The sequence below is a fragment of the Sarcophilus harrisii genome, chromosome 5 (assembly GCF_902635505.1).
Source record: "Sarcophilus harrisii chromosome 5, mSarHar1.11, whole genome shotgun sequence".
In the NCBI taxonomy this organism is placed as follows: Eukaryota; Metazoa; Chordata; class Mammalia; order Dasyuromorphia; family Dasyuridae; genus Sarcophilus; species Sarcophilus harrisii.
Window position 1 is genome coordinate 31,442,208 of NC_045430.1, and position 24,533 is coordinate 31,466,740.

The following is a 24,533-nucleotide window of genomic DNA, read 5'->3' on the forward strand; positions in this document are numbered from 1 at the left end:
GACAAAGTCATGGTACTTTCCCCTAGAGAAAGTACTTCTTCTGATGAGACTATACACAAATCCTCTTTGTGTGAAGTAGTGAAATCTAAAACTTAAATGTGATTAAACACAATAACAAATTTCAGAAACAGGAATCCTGTGAAACAGTGATTGGCTGTATCCTTCAAATTAACAGGGAGAAAAAGAATTTGAAATAAGAAAAGTATGGTGAAGTATAGGTGAAGAAAATGGGTTCTCTCTCACTTCTCAGGGGGTTAACAGTTTTATTTATAGCAATGACAAATTAAATGGAGTATATGTTGTAACCCAGACATATCTCCCATGGTTTTCTCCATATCCAGAAATCTAGAAGTGTGGTCTCTTTCTGTAAAGACTATTGTAATGAAGAAAAAGCACACCTTGCTAATATTTTTCTATGATCTAGGCCAGTTTACCTTAATTCATCAGGATCTGTCTCACTTGTGCTGTCATCATGACTATGAGGTAGGATACCAGATGGAGAATTCACCTTTTCACAAGGATTCGTCCTAGAATCCTTGGAAATCCACTTCTCATTTTTAGGGTTTTTTACATTTTTCCTATACATAGCAATGTCATTGCAGAAAAAAAAAATCCACAGAGGGATACTTAAATTATTTTTTAATTGAAAACTTTTTTAGAAAACACTGTGGGGGTAAGGTATTTTCCTTTCTTTTAAAAGATGTACATTTTATTTCCAGATTAAATCTTCCTTAAGGAAGATGCTGATCATATCAAACTTTTAATGGTCACCCTCTATTGCAATGCATTAAATTGCATTGTCTGCCTGTGAAGCTACTTCATATTCAGATGTCATAATCCAACAAAGGTTCTCACACTCCTTCTCAGAATACAAGGTCCATTCTAGTCAGATCTGTGTCTTCTCTAGTCTAGGAATAATAGGTTCTGCTTATTTCTTGCCCAACCTTTTGCTCAGCTGTACCATTTCCTGCATATATTTTGGCTAAAAAACATCCGCTAAACCAGGTTGTTGTGATTAAACAATTTGTATGCAAAATATCAGGGAGATTTCAAGGCAGGCTTGATATGTGCCAACAATGCCAGGAGAAAGTCTTAATATAATTGTAGGTTGAATTCTAAGAAGGAAAAGGGAGGTGATAGTTTTCTCATTCTATGCCCTGATCAGAACATGTTTGAAGAATGCATTCGTTCCTGGGAGATATATTTTAGGAAAAAACTTTTAGCACTCATAATAATTCAAGAGGAGAGAAATCAGGATGGGGAAGGATGAAGTCAAATAAGAAGCAACTGATGACATTTACTGAGATGTTTCCCATAAAGAAGAAAAAATGAAGAATTGGAATGATATGAAGATATATTCAAATATATAATAGACTATTATGTTTAACTAATTCTCTAAAAAGTTGGACTAGGTACAGAAAAATACATTTGTAATCAATGCATGAAAAATAGAAAAGGCAAAACCACCAACTTCTAAACAATTGACTTATTTAAAAAGAAATGGACTTCCTTAGTAATTAACACATTATGGTGTGTGTGTGTGTGTGTGTGTGTGTGTGTGTACATGTGTGTGTGTGTGTTATGTGTCGTGTTTGAATGTGTGTATGTGTGTGTGTGTTATGTGTCGTGTTTGACTGTGTGTGTATGTGTGTGTGTGTGTTTGTATGGGGGGGAGAAAAAGAGATTTTTGCATGCTCACAAAAACAATAATCAATTAACAATCACAACTTAAGAAGATTGTTCTTTGCTTTTGCTTGAAGGGACCTCACATGCTCTGTTCAAGTAGCTTTTACTTAATTTCATCTTCCTACTCTGATAAGCTATCAAAGTAGGAATGTAGTAGGGAAAAACACATTTTGTAATTATTCTTGATATCAATTTATCCCAGCATCTAATTTTATTCACAGATTTAACAACATTTAAAAAGAATGTTCACTTGCAACTTACTCTCTTTTGATTCCCCTTTCATCAAACTTTCCCAAAGAATAGTCATTTGGGTGCTTTAGCATTATTTCTCTCTCCAGTTTTTACCCAATGGCAAGAAAAGTTTTAAAACCAAAATATTCACAGTGAGCATTTTTTGTAGTAGCAAATAACTGGGAATAGAGTAGCTGCTCATTGACTGAGGAATGGCTAAACAAATTGTGGTTTGTTTATGTAATGGAAAATCATTGTTTATGTTTAGAAATAATAATTATCTAAGAAAATGAGAATATTTATATGAATTAATGCAAAATGAAATAAGGACAACGAGGACAATATAAATTGTAAGCACAATTATATAATCATTTAGGACAATAAAATAAATGCAACTTAATAGTGTGAAATGTTAATGTTCAAGCTTGGTCCAAATGAGAGGGTACCACTCCTATTTATGCAGCATGGAGGAGTATCATGCATGTGATACCGATGTGTAATTAGGGATATTTTACTAGAAGAATGAGAAGACAGATCTTGGGAAGTGAGGCTGATATAAAAGTTAAAGATGACAGTTTTTCTATCAATTGTCCATGACTTTACTGTGTCTCACAAATAAGTCTAATATGGTTGCTTCCCATTAATCAAAAGAATAGTAGATAACTTTCTGTCTGCATGCTATTGAGATCAATGTATAAGTATTGGCATTGAGGCAGGGAAAGATGCCCTTTTATTGTCTCTCAAATAGGTTATATAAGGTTATCTTCCTGAATTTATCTAATTTTTGGTCTTGAAATTAATTATTCTAGGGCAAGTATTTTAAGACTGTTAAATTATTTTAAGTTAATAAAAGTAAATCCAGGCTTGTTTTTTATTTAACATTCTCTACTTTTTAAATGTTAATCCAGAACACTTCCACATTATAACTCTCACTAGAGGTGATCTAGTAAGTATAGTCACAACACAAATTGTGAACCTTCTTTACCATATTCTTGTATCTCATCTATCACCTTTTGGTCCTAAGACTTTTTTTGGTGGGGCAGCAGGTATTAGTTATCTGCTTTCTGCTCTTCCTCACTCTGTCCAGAAGCCATATGAGCAGTAGGCCTTATAAAACAAGAGCTGCATAAACACTTCTCTCTACAATTCAGTCAATTCCCTCCCTTTTTTTTTTCTGCCACCCTGAAAGGACAGTAACCTTTTCTCCTCAGGCCCACTTACATAGTAATAGGTTGGTAATGATCTTTTTAATGATTTGCATGTCTGCAATTAAAAGTGTAATTCTTCAGAATCTAGGTTGTCTGACTTTCCTCAGTGCTTGATCTATCAGGACGACTTAAATTGACTCCTTGAACAATTCTACTGATGGGAAACTTTCTAATGACTAAGAGAACCCATCTAATTTTTGAAGCAGATGTAAACATTTTCTTATCTCATTAGCACTTACTTACACATTTGCAAACTTTTGCAAACTACTTTGTTCCTTGCTACCCACATATTATATGCTATTCTTTTGGATCTCATCAAAGGCTACCTACCTTATTTCAACAGACTCTGATATAACGAGTTCTGAAATAAAAGAACATACTTACAGCAATAGAACAGTTTACATTCATGCATCCTTATTTTCTTTCTCAGCAAAAACAAGTGAATGCAGAGTGAATCTGAAGCTAGATTTTTAGAGCAAACTGAAACATACCATGAATGTTAATATTTGATAATAATAGTCAAAATAATAATATTTTGATAAACTTACCCTTTTAAAACATCATGCACAGGTGCTAAATTTCCCTTAGAGGAAATGCTTGTTATTGGAATTTCTTCCCCAGGAATTTTATTTCCCTCATCTTTATCATGCTGATTAATCTCCATAGAAAATAATTGTTTGCCAGCTCTTCTCTTTTCAGTCAAATTCTTACCATGTTTTCTCTTCAATGTTTCATTATATTGGTGCTTTGGTTTTTTTTCTTTCACCTAAAAGGAAAGCTTAGTATCATTGTCATTTCATTCCTGTGTTTTTCTCTGTGTAAGTGTGTGTGTGTGTGAGTATGTGTGAGTATATGTGTGTATGTATTATACATATATATGTACACTTTCATACATTATATATTTATATGCTTATTTATGTGATTTAACTAGTACAAGGAGATACCTGAAGAAAAAATTCCCTCCACGAATGCTACCAATGTCTAGAACACTGAGATGTTAAATGACTTGCCTATATATATATATATATATATATATATATATATATATGTGTGTGTGTATATATATATATAAACATATATATATATATATATATATCAGAGGTGTGACTACTTTCATGTATGCCATGCTGCCTTTAATTTTTCTACTTTTAACCAGCTACACCCAGTGAAAGAACTCTGGGAGATGACTATGAACCACTACATAGAATTCCCAATCCCTTTATTTTTGTCCGCCTGCATTTCTGATTTCCTTCACAGGCTAATTGTAAATTATTTCAAAGATTCTTTTTTGTACAGCAAAATAACTGTTTGGACATGTATACTTATATTGTATTTAATTTATACTTTAACATATTTAACATGTATTGGTCAACACGGCATCTGGGGTGGGGGGAAGGAAAGGAAAAATTGAACAAAAGGTTTGGCAATTGTCAATGCTGTAAAATTACCCATGCATATAACTTGTAAATAAAAAGTATATATATATATATATATATATATATATATATAATAAAGTAGAGCTGTTGCTATATTAAAAATAATTTTTCTACTTTTATTTTGAAATACACATTATCCTCAATATATATGATCTCCATTTTTTAAAATTTTGGACATAAAAATGGTCACAGTTTTCTATAAAATGTTTGAAAATATAAAAATTGATTCAAGTTTCAAAATGATAGCACAATCGCTATCCCATTTAGTTTTCTCAATCTATTTTCTTATTCTCTCATTTCTCTCCTTTAACAAGCAGACAGGGATAAAGAGATAAAATTTCTGATTGTTAGCCTTTTCCTCCATGTCCCCACAATGAACAAACAGGCTAAGCTTATTTCCCACCATATGATCGATGATTTCCATTCCAGTTCTCATTTCTTATTCCTTATTGTCAAGTTCAAAAAGTAAAACAAATAACAAAAGCAAAAAAAACAAAAACACAAACAAAAACAAAACTTGAAGATTGTCACTGAAATAAGGAGAGGTGACCCAAGCACAAACAACCTGAGCAGGGAGTGCAGGCAGTGCACAGACAAGGGGTGGTGGGAGCTCCTTCCTGCAGAGAATCTATGGGGAGGAATCTACAACAGTGTTGGCTACTCTGCCTTGATTGCAATCCAGTAGATCAGCAGATAAGTTATAAAACATCCAACACAAACACAAAAGGTAAATAGTGAACCCCCAAACCCCAAAATTCCATGAGACCTGGCCATGCCCACCCAGCACCAGAAGTCAGTCAGGGAAGCCAATGCCGCTCGTATAGGAAGCTTGTAGCAGTCATAAAAACCATTTGGTACTGGTTAAGAAATAGACTAGTTGATCAGTGGAAAAAGTTGGGTTCACAGGACAAAATAATCAGACTATAGTAACCTGGTGTTTGACAAACCCAAAGATTCCAGCTTTTGGGATAGGAATGAACTATTTGATAAAAATTGCTGGGAAAATTGGAACTAGTATAGCAGAAACTAGGCATTGATCCACATCTAACACTGTATACTAAGATAAAGAAAAATGGGTTCATGATCTAGACATAATAAATGATACTATAAACAAAGTAGAAGAACATAGCATAGTTTACTCTCAGACTTGTGGAGGAGGAAGGAATTTGTGACCAAATAAGAACTATTGATCATTATTGATCACAAAATAGATAAATTTTTTGATTTTATTAAGTTAAAGTTTTTGTACAAACAAAATTAATGCAGATAAGATTAGAAGGGAAGCAACAAACTGGGAAAACGTTTTTATATCCAAAGGTTCTGATAAAGGCCTAACGGCCTCATTTCTAAAATATTAGAGAAATGACTCAAATTTATATTCGTTCAAGCCATTTTCCAATTGATAAATGATCAAAGGATATGAACAAACAATTTTCAGATTAAATTGAAACTATTTGTAGTCACATGAAAAGGTGCTCCAAATCAGTATTGATCAGAGAAATACAAATTAAGACAACTCTGGGATACCGCTACACATCTGTCAGATTGGCTAAGATGACAGGAAACAATAATGACTAATGTGGGAGGGGATGTGGGAAAACTGGGATACTGATACATTGTTGATGGAGCTGTGAACAGATCCAACCATTTTTGAGAGCAATTTGGAACTATGCTCAAAAAGTTTTCAAACTGTGCATACCCTTTGATCCAGCAGTGTTACTACTGGGATTATATTCCAAAGAAATCTTAAAGGAGGGAAAGGGACCCACATGTGCAAAAATATTTGTGACACCCCTTTTTATAGTGGAAAGAAAGTGGAAACTGAGTTGATGCCCAACAATTGGAGAATGACTGAATAAATTATGGTATGTGAATGTTATGGAATATTATTTTTATGTAAGAAATGACCAGGAAGATGATTTCAGAGAGGTTGGAGAGACCTACATGAATTGATGCAAAGTGAAATGAGCAGAACCAGGAGATTATACATGGCAACAACAAGACTATATGATGTTCAATTCTAATGGACATGGCTCTCTTCAAAATTGAGATGATTCAGACAAGTTCCACTTGTTCAGTGATGAAGAGAGCCATCTCCACCCAGAGAGAGAGCCATGAGAACTGAGTGTGGAACACAACATAGCATTATCACTCTCTCTGGTTTTTTTTGCTTCCATTTTGTTCTCTCAGTTTTCCTTTTTCTTCCTTCTTGATCTGATTTTTCTTGTGTAAAAAGACAAATGTATAAATATGTATACATATATTGGATTTAACATGTATTTTGACATGTTTAACATGTATTAGACTACCTGCCAGCTAGGGGGAGAAAGTGGGGGAAGAAGGGGAAATTTGGGGACAAAAGGTTTTGCAAAGGTCAATGTTGAAATAATTACCATGCCTATGTTTTGTAAATAAAAAGCTTTAATAAAAAAAAAAAAAGAAATGTTTCCTGACCACACATTAAAAAGTTACCTTAGCCAGTAATCATGAAACTCCCCCAAATCTTTTCAATTTCTTCATTTATTCATACTATCTATATTTTTCCAGGTCCTTAGCCTTAAAAAAATGTATTTATCTCCTTTGCTCTCTGCAACCCTCACTATATACACACTATATACTGCTGAAGCTTTCCCTAAAATAAATGTTATTGTTTAACATTTCCTACTTCCATAACCACTCCACATTATTTTATTTATTACCTTACATTCTATTGAAACAACTTTTGCCTGTAATGTATATCTGTTCCAAGTAATCTTCTAAACTGATTTCAAAATGCTTTCTTTAAAATGTTGCATAAGAAATGACAGTGATTCCTAAGACTCTCTCTTTTATAGAAAATAATTTATGTTCCTATTACAAGTCCTCTATTATAGCTAAATGTCAAGATTTACATTACTTGGAAACATTCCTATCTTCTGCCTATCCTCTCTCCTGGAAGGTTTTCCTCCTTCCTTTCTGCCAATAAAATTTTCATCCTATCATTGAGGCCCTAATTCTTTCATGAAGTCTTTCCTGATTAAGCACAACTAATTTCATCATTTCCCTTTGTGTTGACCTCAGCAGTAGTACACACTTTGAATAGAAAAAAATAGCTGTGCAAAATATGCACTCACTAGAGCAAAGCTTTTTCATAGAATGACCTACAAGTATTTGTTATTGTGCCATGAGTTTAACATGATGAGACTTCCAAAAGGGCAAAAGTAGGGTACCATCCTTACTGAGACAAGAAAGGCCTTGGTAAAATCTTAGTAAAATCACATCTGTATTATTAGGCTTAGATAGGACAATGGAAAATATACAGTTGAGAGAAACTCAAAATGACTTTAGAAGTCATCCATGATTCATAGCTATGAAAAGTTGTGAAGGTGCAATCTAATGATAAATATTTCATTATTTATTATTCATTGCTTTTAAGTTATGCTAAACATTAAGCAATATAGACACCTGGTTAAAAAAATACATTTAGTCCTTTACTCTGTGTGTGGAGGTATGTATGTGTGTGCATGCATATGTGCCAAAGTCTCTTTGGCAATTTTGTAAATTTATTGTAAAAACAATAAAAATTATTGTGTGTATAAAATAAAAAATGCATGTGTAAATAGGAAATGACTTAAAAATTAGACAATCACTCACCATTCCAAATGGGACTACTGCAATTTTATAATATATAACCTCAACTGGACCATCACTGCTCCAAGAAAATCCTACAATGCCTCCCCCTTATTGACTATCCCTCTTTCCACAGCAATTCTTCCATACCTTTTCATCGTCTCTCAAAACTTTTATGGTTTCCCTTGCCCCATATTTCCTGAGAAGAACTGAGAAATTTGCTTCAGATTTTACTAAAAAGAAATGAGGCCATTTGTCATGAGCTCCCTCATCTCTTCTCTTCTACATCTCCTATCTCTCAGATGCCTTCTGCCAATATCTCCTTCATCCCTACCTTGCATGATGAAGTGGGTTTACTCCTTTCCAAGGCTGAGCTTTCTACTTGGTTCAGGTGATTCTGTGCCATCTTGTCTCTTCCAATAGATTTGCTCTCTCTCATACCAACTCATTTATTTTTAATTTCTGCAATCTAGTATATCATTCCAGCTCTCTTACAAATGTGCCCATGTTGTCTACATGCTGAAAACCCTCCCTAGATACTTTGATCCCTGCTATCATCCCTGCTGTTTTTTTTTAGTGCCCTAAGTCACTGCCTCCACATTATATTGCTTTTTTTTTTTTTTTTACTGCAAGCAGCCAGAAGTGTAATCATGTAACAGATAGAATCAAAGTGGACTTTTCAAGAACTTCTTAAGGCAAGGGACTAAGAAATTGGAACCCAATATTTACAAAAGAAATAAATATGGATCACAAACCCAAAAATACCTACCAAAAATAAAAGGAAGGAGATAGACATTTTAAAAATAATGGTTAGAACACTGAGGCTGCAATCACAAAGATCTTAGTTCAATTTCTGTCTCAGACACTTATTTGCAATGTGATCCTACACCTATTCCTTCAGTCTCCTCTGTAAAACGGATAATGATAATAGCATTTATTTATATATTATTTATTTAGAGGGCTGGTGTATGAATCAAATGTAATGGGCTTAGTATAGAATCTACCATGGGAGAAGTGCTATATAAATGAGTTTCCAGTCATTTTCTAATATGTTATTTCCATGACAATTGAGAATTGACTCTACTTGATATGTCTCTAAATCTAGCAAAATACCTTAAAATGAAGAAATGAGTGAATAAAAAATATTATCATGAAAAATGTTCGAATTTCCCAACATTCAGAGAAACAAAAATAAACACAAGTTTATTATTATCACCTAGAACATAAAAAATTACAAAGAGGGAAGGATTCTAGAAAGATAGAAAAGTAAGTCAGTAAATTTCAAGCTCGCTATATTTTCCCGACGAAAAGAACAAATTTGTGTTTCAGGGTGAACACAGACTGGTGAAAGATCAAGATGACTTGGCCAAGAACAGGAGGAGTTCAGATAACCCAAGAAGATCTGTAAAGACCCAAGGCTGAGGGACAACCTATCTGAAGTGCAAGCACCTCCAGGCTATTCCCACAGAAACATTAAGTGGGGATCCCTCAGCTAGCTCGGCTTGGCTGGAGCCTCAGCAGGAACCATAGAGACTTTCACCATACTTTTTTGTCAAATTGAGGTTTGAGTCCAAGAAGACAAAAGTGATTCTCAGCTGACTAGGAATCCCCACTGTGCTGCTGAGACAAGACCCTGGGTGAGAAGGGATCAGCACCTGACGAGTACAGAAGCAATAGGGCAGAGATGCTGTTAGCTGTGGGCACTTGAAGGCAGGTGGAGCTCTTGGTTTGGGGTTCCTAATCAGATTAGAGAATGAGACTATCCTCAGAGCCTATAGAGGTGGTTACACTAATATCGCATTCAAAAAAAAAAAATTAAACCAGAAAAGAATTAAGAACCCCACCACTGAAAGATATTATTAGAATAGGGAAGATCAGGATTCATCTTTAGAGGATGACACTTTAGTAATAGAAAGCTTCTTCCACAATGAATAATATAAGATGATTTCCTACCCAGAGAGAATGTATAGAAGAAATAAAAAAAAATTCAAAAATCAAATGAGACACATTGAGGGAAAACTAGATAAAATAAAATAAAAGCAATCCAAGAAAATCAAGATGATATGAAAAAAAGTTAATGAACTAGGAGTACAGAGTCTCAAATATGAAAATAATTGAAAATTAGGATTGGGCAAAGCCTGTTAAAATATTCAAATATTCTGGAGCTACAATTAGAAGTGTACAAGACTTATCAGCATCTACAATAACAGACAGCAGACACTGGAATCAATCTACCTACAATCAAAAAAACTAGGCCTGTGGCCAAAAATGTATGCAGCAAAATTACCTATAATTTTGAATGAGAAAAAATGGATACTAAATGAACTTGAAAATTTTCAGGACATCAACCAAGCCTGAACTTACCAGAAAATTTAACATATAAGAACCAATATCAAAAATCACTTTTAAGGAACTCATGTAGAGCTCATGATGTTTAAACATCAATAAATTGTTTATTCTTTTTACATGGGAAATGTATACTATATATTTAAGATTCATATCAACAAAAAGAAAGTTAAGGTAAAATAGTAATAATGTTATACAAATGAAGTGTAGAAGAAGATTAGAACTGGCCTTAGAGAGAGGGGAAGAAAACTCAATTCTGAAAACCTACTCACATCAGGAATTGGTTCAATAGTCAACACTACATATACCATGAAGAGTATAGGACCCTCCAAAATCTATAAAGAAATAAGGGCAGAGGTAATGAGCAGCCAGTGATACAAAGCATGAGGAATAAAGGCAAGGGAAGGATCCTTGGGTGGGGGGAGGTTAAATAATAGCAAGAAAAGTTATGGAGCAGAATTTAATTAAAGAGTAAGCAGGGGTAAGAAAGGCATGCTTATGTGGAGGGTACTTGTATATAATATATACATACATATATCTACATAAATATTTCTTTTTTTACTTTTAACTTGTTTGAGGGTGGGAGGGGGGATCAAAGGGGAAAAAGAGTAAATAAATAATTTATACAGCAGACAAGCAAAGAACAATTTATAAAGAAGAAAAAATGGACATTCATGAATATAATTCTATATATATGTATATGTATACTTTATTGAGCTTGCAATTTGTTATATATTTTGAATCCTTCCTGAAATTTTGCAGGACACATGACAATGTTCTCTTTTGTTTTGCTTTATTTTGCTTTTTATTACTTTTCTGTTTTTCTTTTTCTTACTCTGTTTTTTTTTAAATAAAATAAATTTTAAAAAGTAAATAAAATGCCATAGAAAACAAAAATAAATACAAATAGTGGGAAATTCTAATATACCATAGGAAGACTGCACATTGATCCAGGTGTTTTAGAAAACAACATATAACAATCATAAAACTATTTCTATCTTTTGATTCCATTGCTAAGAATTCATCCTAAAAAGAGCAAAAGAAGGAAAAATAGGAACTATATGTACAGAAATATTCATAGGTGCTCTATTTGTAAAAATATATGGGAAGCAATATGTACAGCCAGCATTTAGAGACAAATATTATTATGTATATATCACAAATTTGGAGCTAGAAGGGACCTTAAATATCATCTAGGAAACAAAGATTTTAAAATTCCATTTGTTTTAAAGTGGCTGTCATGGCATATGAAGCCTGGTCCTCCATTCCAAATACTCAGAAGAGCACAGAAAAATAGAAAAGTACAAGGAAATATGGAGTGATATAGAAATATTAGCAGAATGTAAATTGCATAAAAGTTTATTTCAGCTAGTTTTTTAGAAAGAAATAAAAACATAAAAACACACAACAAAACTAAGCCAGAGGTGGAGAAACTTAAAAGAAAGCTTGAAACACTACAAAGGCATATTTGTTTTTAAATTATTTGTGTCCATTTAACTCCATTTGGATCTTTGATGTTAAATATTAAATGTATACAATATTTTAACAAAGCAAAGCACCCTCCAAACTGAAATATAAGAGTAGAAAAAAATTCGATATAGAATCTTACCTCCGTATCAAAATCCAATTCATTATTTGTTCTTGGCAAGTGATTGGCAGGTCCTGGGGTGTCAGAGAGGCTTTGAAAAAGAAACCAAAAATTAATACTTTAATTTCCAGAAGTTAATCATGAACAAGAAGGGTTTTTAGTTGTTGCAAGGTGCTTTAACACTAAATGATACACTACGAAAGATGATTTAATAGAGCAGGATATATCAATAATTCGTATTCCAAGATTTATTTTGGCAGAGAAGAAAATATTTAAGTAAAAACTACCAATAGGTCTATCCTCCAGGATAATCTCATTTTAAATTTTTACTTGCTTCTAAATTTTACAAATGAATGCAATGGGGCATTATAAATCGCAGAGTCATCAAAACCCTGGAATCTATTTGTAGTATGTCACTGTTCTCTGTGCCTTCCCTACTAGGTTCTGACAAAACACTTTCACTGTGAGTTTCTTATTTTTTTTTAAAGTTACCCTCCACAGATTTCAGCTAGATATGTGTTGTATTTATTGTTCATTTATTTCAATAGTGTTTGACTTTTGTGATCCCGTTTGACATATTCTTGACAAAGGTATCAAAGTGGTTTGCCATTTCTTTTCCAGTTCATTTCACAGATTAGCAAACTGAGGCAAACAGGATTAAGTGGAGTCACAAACTATTAAGTATCTGATCCAGATTAGAACTCATAAAGATGAATCTTTTTGATTCCAAGCCCAAGACATCACCCAATGATTTGTCTACATGCCCTTTAAGTAGGAGAATAAGCCATACATTCCAGTCTCAGAAAAGTCTTTATTAAAAGGATAAGCATTTATCTGCCTTCCTGCAATCAGTTTTTACAATTGCCGTGGTAATCTGCTTTCAGGGAATTTCAATGCCAGATTTCTCAATTTACCTGGTGTGGAGGGGCAGTGTAGTTGTGTCCAGGATTCAAGTAGTGTGGGGTATGTGACTTGTGATTGTGCAGGGAACTTCCAGAGAGGAAATAATGTAGGTTGGCAAATGTTGTGTATCAGAGTTGCTGGGTGACACTTACTGAGTGTGACAGAGGGAAAACTTGAATCCAGTTTATCTTTATTCCTACTCCCACTCCCACTCCCAGTCCACTGACCCCAAGACAGTTCTCTTTTCAATTTCCTAGAATGTGTTAATTCAAAGATAGCTTTTCATTCTTTTTGTTAGCTCTAGTTTTGATAGACATGGCCCATTTCCATTACCTTCTCCTTAAACTTGCCAATTGACTTTCCATTTTTGGTCTTTTTTTTTTAAACATACTTTTTCTCCTTGTCTTTTTAGTTTCTTTTTAGATTCCCACTCTTCCTCTTCTCTTCCTTATACCCTTCACCTTGTTTTCTTTGTTCTGTCCTCCATCTCTTCAAATTCTCTTTGGGCTCATTTTCTTTTTTTACTATAGCTGGAGTCTACTTCAATTCAAGTCACTTCATTTTCTCAAGGCCTCCTGAATTTGTTAACTTTAATCTCATTTTTTCCAAATTCTTAAGGATTCAAAATAATATTCACATTTGTTTTCCCTTAAATTCAAATCTAAAAGAGCTCATTCTGTCCCATTAGTAAGAATAATGCAAATGCTGCAATGTCCATGACCGAAACCCTACAAAGGGATTTCTAATCTCTCTGACTGTCCTTGTTGACTATTAATGACCTCAAATAGTCTCCTGCAACTTCCAACTGAAAGATAAGATAGAACAACTCACCTCTCAGATAACCATTCCTGCCATAAACTCCTTAAGTGCCTCTAGATGTCACTTACTCCGAGATCAATTAATTCCGACGACCAGTCTAACCTCTGAGTTTAAAAAGCTGCAATGCACTGCAACTCCCTAACCAGTAGGTTTTCCTTAAATCTGATTAAATCGGCGTGATAAGACCAGTGATTTTCACTTCAGAATGGCTCTCCTTGAACTGGGAGATTTATTTATCTGTACTTTCATCTTAGGGACAAAATGTCGAAGAACTGGTTCTAATGTTGAGCCTTGATATCACGGGATTCGTTCCACTAACCTCTGCACAATGCACTTCCACTTTGCCTATTCGTAGAGTCTCTTTATCTTCTTTTGAAAATTAATCATTTCAGAACTGCATTTATCTTGACACTAGAAAAGTAGAAATCCATCAGCCCTAGACTTTTACCTTTTCTGAAGTCGCTACTCAATCCACTGATTGGAAAAGAGCAAAATCCAGAACACTTCCAAACATCGATGTCGGAAAGTAAAGTTCACTAGAATGAGATATTTTGTAACCTTACTATTGGTAATGACCTTAAAAGTCTTTCAATCTATGCCATATAAGGACTCAACAAATGTATTCTATAAAAAGATATGCTACTTCCAAGAACAATGTCAGTGAGCTAATCATCTAATAAATCATAGATTCCTCACAAAGTCTCAAATAGAAAGACCATAAAAGTTTCCAAAAAGAGTTAAAGATAAATGGGAAAGGAAAAGAGAAGCCTTACAAAGAGAGCAACAACTTCCTGAAAATACGAATTGAAAAGTTAAAAAATTCCCAGGAAGTGCAAATTGAGTGAATTGGAAAAAATAAAAAATCACAGGAAAGTAAGAATTGTGAATTGAAAAATAAAGAATTCACTAGAAAGTAGGAATCCGAGAATTGGAAAAGACAAAGAACAACTTCTAAGAAAGCTAGGATCGTGAATTGAAAAAGAAAATAATTCACTAAAAAAAAAAATTAGTGAAATGGAAAAATTCCACAGACCAAAACAATACATTCAAAAAACTCAATTGACATATACAGAAAGAAGTAAAAAGCTAATGAAGAAAATAATTTTACCAAAATTAGAACTTGAACAAATTGAAACTCAATGATGCATTGAGACAGCAAGAATCAGTCAACAAAACCAAAAAATGACAAACTGGAAAAACCATGAATTATCTACTTTGACTAAAATGACAAGACTTGGAAAATAGATCTAGAGAGATAATCTGAGGATTATTGACTTCCGAAAACTATGATGAAAAAAAAGAGCTCTAGATACTATTTTACAAGAAATCATCAAAGAGAACTGCCCAGAATGTAATCAGAATCAGAAGGTAAAATAGGCATTGAAAGAATTCATCGAACATCTTCTGAAAGAAACCCTAAAATTAAAAACACAAGGACATATTGATGGCAAAATTTCAGAACTATCAGATAAAAGGAAAAAATTTTACAAGCAGCCAAAAAAAAACCATTTAAAATACCGAGGTGCCAAACAATAAGAGAAAGTCACCCAGGATCTGGCTGCCTCAAACTATTAAAAGGAAAGAAGGCCTGAATATGATATCTCAAAGGCAACAAGAAACTTGGGATGCAGCCAAGAATAAACACCCAGCTAAGTGGAGCATTTATCTCCAGGGAAGAAGATGGACATTTAATGAAACAAATGAATTCCATTTGTTTTTGAAGAAAACCAGAATTAAACAAACAAATTTGATCTCCAAGAATAGAACTCAAGAGATGCAGAAAAAGGTAAAAATAACTCTGAGAATTGTATTTCTGTTGTGGATATACAAAAAAAAATACATGTAAAATTTGATAAGTACTGATATAACATAAAAAAGGGAAGTAGATATGGAAAAGGATGATGGCAGAATAAGGCTGCGGAAGGAGGGATAAAAAGAGGGAAACTCACATCCCACAAAGAGGCAAGGAAACTATCATATCTGAGGGAATTCTAGAGAGGGGAGGAACATTGTAAGTGAATCAATTACTCATCATCAGAGTTGAGCTCAAATAGGAAAATCAAATGAACATTTGTTTTAGAGAAAATTCTCTAACAACGCCTCATTAAAAAACGGGGGAGAGGAAAATGGAAAGAGAAAAAGAGTAATTAATGGGAATGATAGGGGAAAGACTCAAAGGGGAGAGGGAGGGATTAATAAAGAGGATAAGTATCGTGATACAAGAGGGGTAATAAGTTTAAAAAGGGGAAAGAGGGTTGGGGAGGCAAGAATAAGTAAAGCACAATCTGAGGGTTATTAGGGATGGCAGGAAATACAGATTTAGTAATTCAACTCAGTAAATGTGAATGGGATGAACTCCCCATAAAGAGGGAGTGCAGATAGCAGACTGGATCAGAAAGTTCAGAACCTGCTACAATATGTTGTTTACAAGAAACACATTTAAAGCATGGAGGATACATATGAAGAAAGCGTAAAAAGGCTGGAAGAAAATCTATTATGCTTCAGGATGAAGTCAAAAAGAGTGTAGCCATCCTATATCTAACAGATCAAGCAAATAGTAAAAATTGATCTAATTAAAAGAGATATAGGAAGGAAACCACATCCTGCTAAAGAGGTAGTATAAAACGATAGCAATACAAGTAAATTAAACATAATATAGCAACCAAGTGGTATGGCACTAGCTTCCTAAAGGAGAAGTTAAGAGAGTTGCAAGAAGAAATAGACAAGCAAATAACTTGTAATAGTCAGGAGACTCCTCAAACCTTGCACCTCAGAATTAGACAAATCAAACCACAAACAAATAACGAAAGAAATTAAAGAAGTAAACAGAATATTCAGAAAAATTAGGTATAGTTGGATCTTTGAGAAATTGAATGGAGATAAAGGAATATACTTTCTTCTAGCAGTTCATGGAACCAATATGATCAAAAACTTGACCATAATTAGGACATAAAGACCTCAGAATTAAATGCAAGAAAGCAGAAATAGTAAATGCTTTCTTCAGATCATGATGCAATAAAAACTACATTAACAAAAAATTAGGGGAAAAGACCAAAAGTAATTGAAACTAAACAATCCATCTTAAAGAATGATTGAAGGTGAAGCAGCAAATTATAGATACAATTAATACACTTTCACTCAAGATCAATGACAATTGATGAGACAATCATCATCCAAAATTTGTGGGATGCAGCCAAAAAGTCGGTTAATAAGAGGGAATTTATATCCATTAGAGGCTTACTTGAAATAAAACAGAGAAATAGAAAAGAATTTAATGAATAGCTTGCAACTTAACAATAATAAACTAATAAAAAGACCAAATTAAAACCCCAATACAAATACTAAATTGAAATTTAACAATTAAAAGGAGAAATTAAAAACTATTGAAAGTAAAAAATCTATTGAACTAATTAATAAAACTAAGAGTTGGTTCTATGAAAAGCCAATAAAATAGATAATGTCCTTATGGTAAATCTGATTAGAAAAAGGAGGGTAGGAAAAATGAAATTAGATAGTCTTCAACAAAAATGAAAAAGGAGAACTTTCCACAACAAGGAAGAGGAAATTAGAGAAATAATAAGGAATTATTTATGCTCAACTTTATGCCTAATAAATTTGATAACCTAAGTTGAAATGGATGATCTACCTCCAAAAATATAGACTTCCCAGAACTAACAGAGGAGGAAGTAAATTTTGAAGAACTAGTCCCATTCAGCAAAAAGAAATAGAACAGGCAATTAACAACTCCAAGAAAAAATCCCAGGACCAGATGGATTTAGCATGTGAATTTTACCAAACATTTAAAGAACAATTGGTCCCAATGCTTAATATAAATTATTTGATAAAATAGGAATGAAGGAGTCCTACTCAAATTCCAATCTCTATTTGACACAGACATGGTACTGATACCTAAAACCAGGTAGGCTGAAAACAGAGAAAGAAAATCTATAGACCAAATCTCCTAATGAGATATTGATGCAAAATCTTGAACAAAGAATATTAGCAAAAGACTACAGAATAATCAATCTCCAAGATAATACACTATAGATCAAGTAGGATTTATACCAAGAATGCAGGGCTGGTTCAATACATTAGGAAAACTATCAATACTAATGGCCATGTCAATAACCAAATTAACAAAAACCATATGAATCATCTCAAGTAGATGCAGAAAAGCATTTGAATAAAATCTACAACAATCCATTCCTATTAAAACACTTGAGAGTATAGGAATAAATGGACATTTCCTAAAATAATTCAGCAGCATCTATTATAAAACCATCAGTAAAGCATCATATGTAATGAGACAAACGCAACCATTTCCAACAAGATCTGAATAGAAATCAAGGTTGCCACTTCACCGTTACTATTTAATATTTATTAGAAACGCTAGCTATAGCAATAATGAGCTGAGAAAGAGATTAGAAGGAATAAGAATAGGCAATGAGGAAGCCAAATAGTCACATCTTGCGATGACATGATCAGGTATACTTTAGAGAACCCCAGAGATTCTGCTTAAAAAGTTATTAGAAATAATCCACAACTTTAGCAAAGTTTTTGGTACTAAAATCAATAACCCAGCATAAGAATCATCAGCATCTTATAATATCAATCTAACAAATAATCCAACTAGTCAAGAGTTAGGCAAAAGAAGAAGATTTCCATTTAAAGTAACTACTGATAATATAACATATTTAGGAATCTGATCTGCCAAGGGAAAATCTTAGAACTTTACTAGAGCAATAATTACAGACCAGTCTTATTCAACAAATTAAGTCTGATTCTCATATCCAATATTGAAAAATATCTAAATGCATCTGTGGATTAGAGCTGAAGCTAAATATAATGGAAAGATTTGACAATATTACTGACAAAGCTAATCTATTTAATTTAGCTGATACCAATTCTGACTCCCAATAACCTATTCTTAATGACCAGACAAATAACAACAGTCAATTAGATGAGATATTTATAAAATAGGTGCAAGAATTTCTAAGAATTAATGAAAGAAAATCAAATTGATGGCGGCTTAGCTGTACCAGATCTAAAATTATATTATAGAGCAAGAAGTATACCAAAACTATTTGAGTAATTGGCTAACTGGAACAGATTAGTTGATCATGTGGAATAGATTAGGTTGACTAGATAAAACATAGTCTTTACACAAATATAGCAACCTAGTCTTTGATCAAGTACCTAAAGATCCCAAAAGCTTTTGGGATCAAGAACATCTAGTTTGATAAATACTTGCTGGGAATAAACTGGAATATCCTAATATGAGAAGAAGATAATGGCTATTGATCCATGACTTAACGTCTAGTACAAAAAAAAAAAAAGAATAATGCAAATGCTGCAATGTCTCCATCAACCATAATCCCCTACAAAGGGAGATCAATTTCCCAGGACTGTCTTGTTAGTATATCTGAGACTGACTCAATCATCTCATTAGGCATCCTGCAACTTCTCACATAAACACAATGTATTAAGAGTTTACTCTTACCTAGACCATTCCCTGTCCTCTCCTTAAGTCCCTCTTAATTGTCACTTTACTCCCTAGATCAAGTCCTTAATTCCCACCCCGTCTTCCCTCTGAGTTTAAAAAGCCATGTCACTTGAAACATCTTCCTTAATCATACATGATTTGTCCCCAAATCTGTTTCAAATCGGGGCTGTGATAAGATCTCAGGTGAATTTATCACATTAGGAATGGCTCTCCCTCTTGATAACTGGGTGATTTATTTATCTGATACTTCTTCATTCTTGGGGACAAAAGTAGGAAGAACTGTTCTAAATGTTGAGCTTCTTGATATCACGGGATTCTTCCCACTAACCTTCTGACACAATCACTTCCCACTTTGCCTCTTGTAGGTTCTCTTTTTTCTTTTCTTTTTTAAAATTAATCATTTCCAGGAATGCTGCATTCTATTTGATCATCTAAAAAGTAGAAATCCTTTGATGCCCAGACTTTTTACCTTCTTCTGTAGTAAGACTAACTCATCACTGATTGCAACAAAGAGCACAGAATCTGTAGATCACTTCAAAACAACATCCTGTGCTGTGAGAAAAGGAGTTCACTAGAATTGAGATATTTTTGTATCTTTAGTCATTTTTGTTAATGACCTTCACAACTAATCCTTTGCCATATCTGTTTGCCTTTGTAGGAGCTCCAGAGAAATGTATTTCTTAAAAAGATTTACTGCTACTTCTCAAGATACAATGTCAGCTTGTGTATATCTCTCTAATTGGAAAAAAGAATATTCCTGCCAAAGTTTCAAAGTAAAAAGTAGCTTTCTACCATAGTTGTCCACAAGAGTTCCAAGCAGAGACTACTCAGCAGACACTTCCCCTTCTCTTCCATTGCTTCTCTCCTTGCTGAGAAATCTCCAATACCATCTCTTGTCTTAATTTAGGATCCTGGTCCTGGTGACTAATCCCACCCCATCTTGATAACTTTATTTCTGAGCATTTAGATGAATCTCCACAAGTATAAGATGATACATATTTGCACTGTAGATGTACCTTAAAACGCTTGTTAGGAAATTCATCTCAAGTGACTGTTATGTGGTATGGCCATAACTAATAGTTATTGGATGAATGAAGAATAAACCAGTTCTATAACTATTAGTTATAACAATTACAGTAGGGCATTGTTGATAGGATGTAGAAAGGAGGTAAAAATATAATGGATTCAAGTTTGTCCTTTGTCAAATACAAATTTTATGAATCCAAACAAGTCACTTAATCTTTTAGCATTCACAGTAAACACTCAACACAAATAGCTGCCAATGCTATGGATAAATAAGTGTACACACACACACAAGCACACACACATACACAGTGTGCATAAATGTTGTATGTGTCTTTGGATATGTATACATGTATGTTTATATTTGTGTATATTTGATATATTACATATTTTATATGCATAGAAACATATATACACACTAATATAATAGATCATATATATATATATATATATATACATATGTGTACATACACACATACCAATTAGTTGTTTAGTAAAGCTAATTTTTTGAAATACAAATATGGATTAATGTACTAGTGGAAACTGGTGAATTAAAGATATGACTTTTGGAGGCATGAGAGTCTGCTTTGCCCTAGATTGAAAAACTCATTGAAGTTTGGACCAAGAGGATAAATTAAAAGAAATGTAAACCTGTTACAAAGCTCACCTGTTTATATAATCTTCTGCATAACTTTCTTTTGCTATTGTAGAAAAAAATCAAAATACAATTAAAACGTACTATATAAATAGAATGTAAAAATCATAATTTGAAAACATTTCTATAATGTGTAATATGAAAAGCTTAATTTCAAAGCACTTTTACAATTTGTTGTCAGTGTGAAGCATATGCTTTAAATAGAATTGTGCTGTAGATGAATGTCTCTAAGTAGAATGAAATGGGTATAAAGAGGTGGTCTTAAAGTATTAAGATATCTCTCAGTGATTTGATTACATTCACTGCTTCACACTGACAAGAGCACAATATCTCTAGCAGATACCAAAAATAGAAGGAAAAAGCTGTCATAATATGATTAATCCAGACTTTTTTTTAATGGAAGTAGACTGCAAAAAGACCACATTGAAAAAGATGACCTTTTTCACCACAGTTCAGACTATTTGGAGATGTAGTACTGCCAAATGCAACATGACATGGCATGGCTTAATTTGTTCCATTCTATAAATAAGGGAAATCCATAGACGTCCTGTTTAATATGATTAACATATTTCTACCTCTTCTCCATGGACAAGAGGTCTAAAACAATGTAGACCTCTACAATCCCTAAAAGAAATGTGTTAATGAACAGCAAACCAATGTATTTTCTCTTTTCAACCCTTCCTTGAAAGGGAAGCAAAAAATAAAAACAAAACTTATGACGTACAATGAAGAACTATTATTTCTTCTGACTTTTGACTGCAAAATTTAATATAAATATTCAGTTAGGAAATGAAATAAGCACTTCCTTTTTGTTTTCTCTCATCCATCATATGAGTCTAAGGGAAAGAACTAAGAAGTGATCATTTGCCCATTTCACTGGGTATATTATTTTATTACTTGATTTATAACTATTCTCCAAAATTTACTTTCTCCAAACCATCCAACACAATGCTGCCAGTTTGCTTCATTGTGTTCAACTAGATATGAGATTTCATTTGTATGGAAACAGTGATAAAAATTTCTTTCATTGATAGGTAATTTCTCTGCAAGTTATATTTTAAGTGAATTAGTAAATTGAGGCTAAGCAAACTGGGTAGAATCAATCAGGTAGTATGTATCACAAGTGGGTTTTAAACCCATGACTTCTAGCTGTAAATGATAACTTTTTATCTAGGTTTTCCAGCTGGTTAGGACCTGTAAGAGTACTCTTTGTGTCCACTCAGACTGAGAATTTAGAGTTCCCTCTACTCCCTGATGTATTTTATATATAAAACACATAAAATGTACTTGTATATAGAGCCAAATAGATATTAGGTTATCTAGTAAAGATTATGTGAGTAACCAACATGACTCTTATATTCTTTCTCCCCATTTAAACATAAATAAGCTAAAAATGTCATGCCATATTTTGCAGCATAATATGGTATTCTTAGATTCTATCCCACAGAGTGGAAGGTCTGAAACAAGTCAGCTAAATTCATACAGAATAAAGTAACTAATGCTTCTCCCTATTTAGATATATTACTATAGCAGTTTCTAAAAAAGATTAAAGGAGGCAGAGCCAATATGTCAGATACGTCTTTGAGTTCTTACTGGTTTCCCTTAGGTTAGTACCAGATCAAGCCTCTGAACTGGTTTGAAGGGATGGAACCCACAAAAATATAGTATATAACAGATATCCTATATAAGATATTTAGGAAGAACTATCAAAATGTTAGGGTGGCATGGAGGCGACCCAGCACAGGCACAGTACAGGGACCCAGGTCTGAGTGGCCTCTGCACACTAGGTAAATCTACTGGGAGTCTCTTAGCCAAAATACTGCAGTATTAACTACTCTGACCTGATTGAGAAACCAGTGAATCAGGAGGCTACTTGTGAGACCTTCAATGCAATTAAAGAAGGCAAATAGTGAGACCCTGAAACCCAACATAACAAGTGGGGTTTGGCCACATGTGCACAGTCCTGGAAGGAATCCAGGAGTGCTGGCCCCAGGGAAGTGTGAGGTTACTGTTAGCTATAGAAGAGCAGACCTCAACCTTTAAAAATTAAAAGCAAAAAGAATTCTGACCATAGATGGGATTTATGGAGATAGGGAAGAACAGATCTCAAACCCTGAAGACACTAGAGGCAAAACGCCTCCAGGTGAAACCTCAAAAGATGATAAAAGTTAGTCTCCAATTCAAAAGATTCTATTGGAAGAATCAAAAAGGATCTTAAAAGAGAGTTATTAGGGAAAATGGAGATAGGAAATGAGAGCTTTAGAAAAGGAAAAACAGAATTTGTCTGAAGAAAACTACTACTTAAAAAAGTTTTATTGAAATGGTAAATAAAAACAACTCTTTGAAAAAGAGAATTTGTGAAATGGGGGAAAAACAAACAAAACAACTCAATTGTAATTTCAATTGGCCAAATACAAAAGGAGATAAGAAAGCTAACTTAAGAAAACACTAAAAATTAGAATTGAATAAATGGAAATGAATGATTCTATGAGATATCAAGAATTAATCATAGCAAAGCAAAAAACTGGAAAAAATATAAGAAAAATAGAAGAATACTTCATTGGAAAAACAGCTCACATGAAAAATAGATCCAGGAGAAAATCTAAAAATTATTGGGCTACCTGGAAACCATGATGATAGAAAGAGTTTAGACAACAATTTTTCAAGAAATCATCAAGGGGAAGCCAAGAACATAAAAAAACTACTTCGGTTTCAGGGAAGATCAAAACAACAACTCAGACAAGGACCAAATATCCACAGAGGAAATTTCAAAGAGTGATATGAAATGGCCTCAAGCCCAAAGAAACTGAAGAAAACAACTCCTTAAAAATACAATTGGCCAAATGAAAAAAAAAATCCCCAGAAGAAAACATTTTCAAAAGTAAAATTACTCAAATAAAAAAATGCTATGTGAAGAAAATCACAAATTAAAAACTAGAATGGGTAAAATAGAAGATAATGACTGATTGATACAGCAAGAATCAATGAAACAAACTACAAAGAATGAAAAAATGGAAGAAAATGTGACATATCTCATTGGAAAAAAATGACCAACCTAGAAATATATGTGGAAGAGACAATTTAAAAGTAATGGCCAACCTGAAGGCCATCTTTCATGAAAGGCAATGGATCTTCAGTAAAGTAAAAGTCTTTCGATCATTCTATTAAAAAAAACCAGAACTGAACAGAAAATTTAATCTACAAACACAGGCCTCAAGAGAGGCATAGAAAACTAAACAGGAGAAAAATGTCTAATATTTAAAGGCTAAATTGTTTACATGCCTAGAGGGGAAAAAAGATACCTGTAACTCTTGAGATCTCTTATCTGTCATTGGGGCAGAGGAGAGGCATCATATGAAAGAAGGCTATGGTTTTGAATGAACTTTGATGATATCAAAGAAAAAAACAGTAATGGCTGGAAAAAAATGTACTGGGAAAAAAAGAGGAACAAGGAAGTATAATGGGAAAATTAAAAATTCAATCACATTAAGAAGTGCAAAAGACCTATTAAAATCCAGGGGAAAAA

The 24,533-nt window shown here is 33.4% G+C and overlaps 1 protein-coding gene across 1 annotated transcript in view; it reads right to left on the bottom strand.

Annotated features, from left to right (window-relative positions):
- The window catches only part of LOC116419497 (coiled-coil domain-containing protein 144A-like), a 75,680-nt gene that overhangs the window by 20,837 nt on the left and 30,310 nt on the right, over positions 1-24,533 (bottom strand). Inside the window, exons 7-10 of the mRNA XM_031940142.1 lie at positions 22,881-23,022; positions 21,020-21,053; positions 12,126-12,195; positions 3,674-3,891 (exon numbers count right to left, since the gene is read on the bottom strand). Of these exons, the coding sequence (XP_031796002.1) occupies positions 3,674-3,891; positions 12,126-12,195; positions 21,020-21,053; positions 22,881-23,022 (464 nt within the window). The remainder of the gene's footprint in view (positions 1-3,673; positions 3,892-12,125; positions 12,196-21,019; positions 21,054-22,880; positions 23,023-24,533) is intronic.